Source organism: Anneissia japonica, unplaced genomic scaffold, assembly GCF_011630105.1.
Source record: "Anneissia japonica isolate Jap-2015-1 unplaced genomic scaffold, ASM1163010v1 scaffold287941_len684077_cov200, whole genome shotgun sequence".
Taxonomy (NCBI): Eukaryota; Metazoa; Echinodermata; class Crinoidea; order Comatulida; family Comatulidae; genus Anneissia; species Anneissia japonica.
In genome coordinates, this window is record NW_022713799.1 from 25,472 (window position 1) to 33,652 (window position 8,181).

General features: G+C 35.7%; 2 protein-coding genes across 2 annotated transcripts in view; both read left to right on the plus strand.

Moving 5' to 3' along the window:
- Positions 1-2,410: 2,410 nt before the first annotated feature.
- Positions 2,411-6,932, plus strand: LOC117108766 (the record flags this gene model as incomplete). The annotated part of the gene is given in 5 exon segments (XM_033250914.1): positions 2,411-2,500; positions 3,295-3,546; positions 3,930-4,065; positions 5,809-5,957; positions 6,447-6,932. Coding segments are annotated over 4 exon segments (522 nt in total). The 3' UTR covers positions 6,467-6,932.
- Positions 6,933-7,647: 715 nt separating this feature from the next.
- LOC117108764 overlaps positions 7,648-8,181 on the plus strand; it is a 19,084-nt gene continuing 18,550 nt past the window's right edge. Inside the window, exon 1 of the mRNA XM_033250912.1 lies at positions 7,648-7,666. Within this exon, the coding sequence (XP_033106803.1) occupies positions 7,648-7,666 (19 nt within the window). The remainder of the gene's footprint in view (positions 7,667-8,181) is intronic.

Below are 8,181 nucleotides of genomic sequence, written 5' to 3' on the forward strand. Positions count from 1 at the left end.
AGATTTATCTATACTTTTCACCTTGATCTATTGCATCCTCCTTACAAACATGATTTTTCTCATTTTGATGTTTTAGCATTCAAATGAATCATTTATGCCAAATATATGCAATACAATTAAGTTTACTCCCACGAGAGTGAGCCAATGACCACGGTAAAGGAGATGTTATTTATAGCTTGAAAACATTATTAGGTACTGTAAAAAGAAATGTGTTGCATTGCCCAACCATACCAACATTTGGTAGTCAGAGAATTTTTTTTGTGTTTAATGTAAAAGAAAATATTTAAAAAAAACTCCTGATCCTAGTTTTTTTAGATTTTATGTCAGTGGCAGCACAAAGTTTATTTTTGACCCTATTATTATTGTTTGAATATATTTTTATGGGGCTTAAGAACATTTGATGATGTTCGGTTCGGATTAATTGTTTCATTTCATTATTTATTAGGTCTTTCAAACAACATAATGTGCAAAACAGAAAGTTACAAAAATAAAACCGAAATTTGGGGAGACCGGGGTCAACTAAAGTGAGCCAAATCACTGGAGATAAGATGGTTGACCCAACCCCAAATTGTATAATCATTAATAATTATTTAATACTTTGCTTGATTCAAACCCACTCAGCACATATCTTGATTTTTGTGTCAGGGGGATAGAGCCCAATCACACTTGAGAGTTACGTCGGCCCAGGGCCGCCTCAGGACCGGCCCAGTGTCGGGAATTTTTAAGTGTGAACAATAAATAAATATTAAGCCGGCCCTGAGCCGACCTAATCCGACTTTTGAGTCGGCTCAGGTCCCACAATGGGGGCCCTGGGCCGACCCAACTTTATATCTGAACGTAAGCCGAACCTCAGCCAGCCCAAGTTCGATTTTGACATCTTATCTAACCACAACATTCATTCGAACTGACTTGTGCGAAAAAACACCATTGAGAAATAAAATTGTTAAGGAAACTGTTAAAGTAATTTGTATTTAGTTGAACTATTGTTTTTGAATAAAAGTTTTTATAAGGTCTCCATGCCTATCTAATTATTACTCACAGCCTCCGTGCGAAGCATAAGCATCATCACAAACCAAGTTGTAGGCATGGGGAATACCACGTGATACAAAGCTTACGCATGGGCAGTTTGACAGATGACGACTTTCTTTTCTACAGTTAAAGAATTCCAGTAGATAAAAAATATATTGGCCTATTACAAGCTCAAGAAACCCCGTTTTTTTATAGCACACATTAGTTTTATATTTTATATTAGTTTATATTCTAAAATTATAACACTATAATAGCGGTATCATTTTTTCTGTGAACGTCATCCTCACCAACCATGTGCGTTTTGTGTCGACATCCGTGAAGCTACTCACGTGAACCCAAAGACAGAAAAAAACATAATTGTTTGTTTTTGTTATGAGCAAAGCTGGTTCTAAAAAGCATCAAAAATTGTTTGTGAATGAACCTAATATGAAAATAATTATTATTGCCAAATAGATAGATCTCGATACTACTTATTCACAATCAGTGTCTCCGGTCTGTGGCCAAACATTGACAGCTATAGGCCAATATAGACAGTTTACAATAACATTATACAGGTATGGACTTTCAAAATCACGAGTCTGGCTTTGCACAGAGTAAAATCGAGTTGCGCTAATTATAGGCCTTGGTTATTATAAGAATTATCGTCGCCATAATCATGAAGCAGAATGCTATCCGCTTAAAAAATCGAAAAAGTATAAGGACAATTTTTGAAATTAGGTTCATGTTTCGCGCAAATTCCATGTGTTTATGCTAGGTTGTAATTTACCGTTCCGCCATCAAAATGTGATCGCCTCAACTTCCTGTCCTGCAATTCATCGACCCGGTCCAAAAGAAGTGTGAACGTCCGTAAGGCGGCCCTGGGCGAATTAAAACAACTTAAAACAATAACTGTGAACGGAAATAAAGTTGAGTCGGCCGTAATTTAAGGCAACCCTAGGCCGGCCTAATAAATATTCACAAATTTGCTGGTACTGATTGGAAGCAGTGCAATGAATTAACAGAATTAAAATCACTTACATTTCAAATCCTTTCCAAATAGTTATTAAGCTGCTAAGGTTAAAGTTCAAGTGACAAATACTTTACATACAATACTGTACAATGATTAAAACAATTAGTGTTTAAAATATTACTGTCAATATGAATAAGGATTAACTTGCAAGGTCTCAAACCTGTCTCTTATACACATCTAGATGTGTATAAGAGACAGACCCAACCCCAAATTGTATAATCATTAATAATTATTTAATACTTTGCTTGATTCAAACCCACTCAGCACATATCTTGATTTTTGTGTCAGGGGGATAGAGCCCAATCACACTTGAGAGTTACGTCGGCCCAGGGCCGCCTCAGGGCCGGCCTAGTGTCGGGAATTTTTAAGTGTTACACAATGCTGGACCTAGTGATACTGGAAACTATTCTTATGGTCTAGCAAATGGAGACCACCTTTGTAATTTCACTGTTATTGTAGGAGGTAATGTACAACACAATTTTTTTTTGTGGGATGGAGGAAAATATTGTATTTGATTTGGGAATTTGGAAGGTTACCAATTAAATGCCTAATCATAACCCAATATGACAAGCTTTATTATGGTTTGTTTTTAGCTCCGATTAGGAGCATTAGAAACACTAGGCTGATTGATTAATTTTGTATGGGCGGCCATTGGGGCCAATATACTCTACTGCCTCAGGTAGCTCTAGAAACACTCGTCTGATTGATTAATAGATCTTTTTTGTATGTGTGGCTATTAGGGCCAATATACTGCCTCTATTATACTGCCCTCATCAGAGCTTTTGAGATTACAAAAACTTTTTTGAGCCTTAAGTGATGTTTATGAACTGGTGATTTCCCTGTTTCTCCAAAAGTTGTGTACAATACAGTACAATATTTTTGTATTAATTTATACAGTCACACAGAGAAATTTGTGTTGACTATGCAGCTGTGTGTTTGCTTTATTTAAAGCTATGAATCTGTGTTTAGTGCCTTAATGGCAGAAAAAAAATAATGCAGAGCTTATTTGTAGCCACCTTGAGGGACCAAAACATTGACCAATTTAATATATCCAAGGATTAAACTGTACCTTCAAATAGTAAACTGCAAAAACAATCAGACCAGAGATAGAACAATCAAAGCAATTCAACAAATCCCAACAATTTATAATAATATTTCTTTTAATGACATTTACAATTTCTGGAAAAAAAAACAACATGCATTTAGAATTTTCTGTGGTATCATTCAATAAATAATATTTTTTCCCTTTTTTATAGAGTATGTCTCTGAATTAAATTCAGTTGTTATTTTGATGGGTACATCAAGACATTTCTTTTGCTATGCAAACGCATCAATACCTCTGGAATTGGTCACATGGTTGAAAGATGGCGTTGAAGTACAATCAACAAAATATATTGTGAATAAATCTGTGATTTTTCAGCTTAATGCAGCTGCAGTTACAGATTCTGGGAACTATTCCTGTGTTCAAGGAAATCAATTATTGGGGAGTGTATATGTCACAGTGGGAGGTGAGTAAAACAGCTTCTAGGGGTGGTTTGATGTGCAAGGGTATCTTTCCATACCTCGCATCTTGCATTCTATCGAATTTGAAACCAATCACTTACCAAACTTTCGATATCATGTTAACTAGCTAAATTAATTGATTAACACAACAGGAAGGTGTGGGGGGTGGGAGGTTGTGAGGCTTTACATCCCAGTAAGGTCAGTATTGCCGGCTCCTACCACTACACAACAGGGCAGATGCAAATTTGTTTCCAGGTTAGCGCGAGGGAGAGCTGGGTGTAAGCGAGGGTGTCTTTCCACACCTCGCACTAGACTAACGTTGTGTCAGCGATGCACAATTCTGTCAGCATGTATTTGATGTGATGTCATCCTGTTTTCTGGTTTTCAGATATTCCTCCTAAAGTTGAGAACTTGCATTGTTATTCACATTACCAAGGTGAGAATAGATGCGAGTGGTCACCGATTCCTAATTCAGAAAATAATCTACAAACCAACTATAATTGCACTTGTTATGAAGAGTATCAGTAAGTTTTTCTTTTTGGTTTCTTTTTATAGACTAGCATTGATAATAATAGCAATAATAAATGATAATGATTAACACTTTTACTTGATACAATAGCCTGGTTCACGTTGAACTTTTATCTAGATATACATCCACTTAACTAGTTAAAAGTTCGATGTGAACCACTCAATTATAGCTAGATAAAGGCTTAAGTGACTTAAAGTTAAGTGACTTAACTTTACGAGAATAACGGTAAATTAACTTGCTTAACGGTAAAGTCGGCTCGGATTACAAGGACACGATTACGTAACGTAGGCATCTAAGCCAGCGTTGTTGTATTGTACCACCATTATCATATTCTGGCTGGCAACAACGTACTCCAACAATTCTAACAACTGCATCGAAGTAGTCTGATTAGTCTGGTTTTCAGAAATTATTTGTAATATTATGGGTGAAAACCCAGCAAACGTCCGTTTTACGAATAGTCGATATTACCAATGACCTTTGCCCTTTGCATCATCGACCAAGTAATAACGTTAATAATAAAATCAGATTTGTTGTATTTATTTATTGACAATTCAATCTTTTCCATTTCTGCTATAATAGTCGCTATTAATTCAGTTTCAACGAACTACCACCAACGCCAGTCGTTAAAATGAGCGCACATGTTTACGATGACGAAATAAAAAAGTGTGGAAGTCAGCAACTTATTTGACACCGCGAAGCCAGATTTTCGCGAAGTGCATGTAAACAACACAATTGAGCGATCTAAAAACTACAAAACAGGACAGAAAGGTCCATAAAGTATACAGACGTATTAATGAAAATTAAAAAAATATTTTGTTAAATGGAAGAATGCTACCTAGCGATTAAAATAATTCGTTTTTTATCGAAGGTAAAATTAGCTAGGGCCTAGAGAATCTACTACTTAGATTGTGATAGAACACGCTGCTGCACTGTCGTTGGTTGGTACTGGTCGGCTAGGTTAGGTAGTGGAAACTCACACCTTCTCTACGGTAGCTTACAATTTTTTTGAACGAATACCACTTGGTAGTACAGGTTCGTAAAATACAGTAGATGTTTTATTAAACAAGCCTTTCCACCGTGTGACGTCAACAGCCTGAAACTGCTGGCTGTTTATCTGGCTCTAACTTGGCATCGAACGCAATTAGGGGATTATCGTATCATGTTTCAAGACGGGTATATCTGGATAAAGTTGGACGTGAACTTGATACAAACAGTATAGAATTGCAGGGGGTCCAACTGCCTTGATTTTGTATGTACACAATGAAATGTTTAAAAAGTACCACTACAAGATAGGGGTGCCCTATTAGAATTCTAATAAAGTTTGAAACTTGCCTTTTAAAGGACGCCCTCTATTTTGTGGTAGTACTTTTTGAAATAGGATTATGTTCCAACGAAATTCTGAACGTGGGCCGCTTGCAGTTCTATTCTGTTTATTCTATAATAGCAATAATAAATGATAATGATTAACACTTTTACTTGATACAAAGAGTATAGAATTGCAGGCGGTCCAACTGCCTTGATTTTGATACACAATGAAATGTTTAAAAAGTACTACTGCAAGATAGAGGCGCCCTATTAGAATTCTAATAAAGTTTGAAACTTGCCTTTTGAAGGGCGCCCTCTATTTTGTGGTAGTACTTTTTGAAATAGGATTATGTTCCAACGAAATTCTGAGGGCGGGCCTCTTGCAGTTCTATTCTGTTTGCTTGATATAAATTTTCTCAATTTTTTTATACAGAGGTGCAACAGTAATTGGCAAGGTAACTAATAGCACATGCAATTTGGATGACCGCCTAAATTCTGCAACTACATGCAGTCTCACCATTTTAAGTTACAATGTTCTAGGAAGTGTGGCTGTTACAAAGAGTTTGACATTTAATTATATCAGTGAGTATCACATACATTTTGTAAAGTAATGTCCACACTATCAAATTTCATCTGACAAATAAATGTAATATGCCCATATTTGGGTATAATATGACAACATCATGCCCATATATCATAAAATATGATAATGTGGAGAGTGATTAAAGATTGTTCGATCAATCAATCAATCAATCATGGTCCTGGGTTAAAATCCTGCAATGTTAAGATGCTTGCCTTGCAATCCTACTGTAGGATCCTGGGTTCAAATCCTGCAATGTTGATGGAGACTGGAGCTCTACCTTGGTGGGTAAGATGCTTGCCATCCAAATTATATTGTAAATTTATATATTATAGATTTACAAAACATAGAGAGGCATTAATATATGACATAAGTATATACAATAAACTCGCATCAAAATAAATGTAAGGTATCGATCGAAGAGGATGCAGTCGAGTAAATATGTAGAACACTATTTTATTTTAAACATGAATATTTTTACTTGTCCTCAGGTGTTTGTCAGCATGACTGATATCATGCTGAAAAAGAGTGGAAGACAGGTAGAAATATTCATGTTTGAGTACTATATACTAGCATTGTTGATTAATATTTAGCTCCATGATGTGTAAGCCTAATGCAGGAGTCACTTTGAAGCCTGGACCCACCCTCCTCAGAGGTCGCCAAATATCAACGTCGACTCGACGTCGAAGCCTAAGGTCAATAAATTTGTTGTTGTAGTCCTAACGTTCTTCTATCTTGATTGAGTTAAGCTTTAACCTACAAATTTGATGAAAGGTGTAAAGCTTTGACGGGTAATTTGTGTTTTCTGGTGATGGGAGATCGAATGCATACCTATTAAAGATGATGAATGGTGTGAAGCTTTGACGAATAATTTGTGTTTTATGGTGATGTGACATCGAATCCACTACATCGGTCATGTCGAAAAAATGTGGAAATCATTGTGGGTCATTGTTTTCAAATAACTATCGTGAACGGCAATGTGTTTCGTTTTCGTTCAGGCTACATGCGGCTCGGTGGCCAAGTTTACTACGAAATCATGAAGCGTGTCGGCAACCTGCGCAGCGCATGCTTAGGCCAGTAGTATGTGCTGACCGCGGTTACTTCGTCTCAAAACCATCTCGTCCCAAATAAATAAAATATATGGCAGAATAGTAAGTAATTTTTTATTAATTAATAATAGATTGCTGAAAAAACTGGGCCTAGGTTTATTATTATTATATACACAGGCTTATTTTATTATGAATATTTACAGACTTTTCGACATATTTGACCAGAATTCAAGACTGGTCAAAGGTCAAAACGAGGTCTTCCTCTCCTCAATGACGCTTCCCTGCAACAACTAGAATGGATCCATTCTGGGATGAAGGTGTTTTTTTACATTAACTAACTTTATAGAACATAATATTGCAATATTATAGTGAAATAAATTGACATGTTGGTATTATAATGCATACAAATTAAAAATAATATATAATAATTAAATGAAGCATTTCGTCATAAGACGAAATTCCGTAAAACAGATTCATGATAAAATACGGAACAGGTGCGTTGTTGTCATGGACATTGGGCGTAATGTCAGAATTCTGGTAAGTGAAAATACTATTATTTTTATCCAATTTGTCGACCCATCGAAATACGAACATTCTATGGGCATTTTATTTTGGTTATTTACTTGAAATTGATAGACTCAAAATGACATATTTTATCGACAGTAAGTTGCATGAAGCTAGTGACGTTTTTGTGAACGCTCTTTTTTTTTTTTTTTTTTCAGTGCCACTGAGACCCACGACAAAGACGTGTATGCCTGGGGATTGGTATGCATGTTGTCATAATATAATTGTTAAGTAACGGGATGTTTCAGCCAACCAAAAAATTATTTAGGCCAACAGAGAAATTAAATTTGAAATGTAATAAAAAATATATAATGTTCATTAGTATATAACATTTCTTTTGTGACTATTATTGCTATTTAATTTTCAATCAAATAACCAGGAAAATTACTGATTGCCTGCCTTTCATGGCCCAACCAAACTAAACTAACTCCTTTTCCACAAATCGATTTTTTTATTAAAGTTTTATAAAAATAAAAATATGTCACCGTATCTATCTCAAACCTGGTTGACTTCATACTTTTTGAGTAGTGTGGGATTACAGATGTTATGATTTGCAGTCTTCATCTAGTAATAAGTAACCATTGGTGAAGCTTTTGAAAGGTGAAGCTTGAAC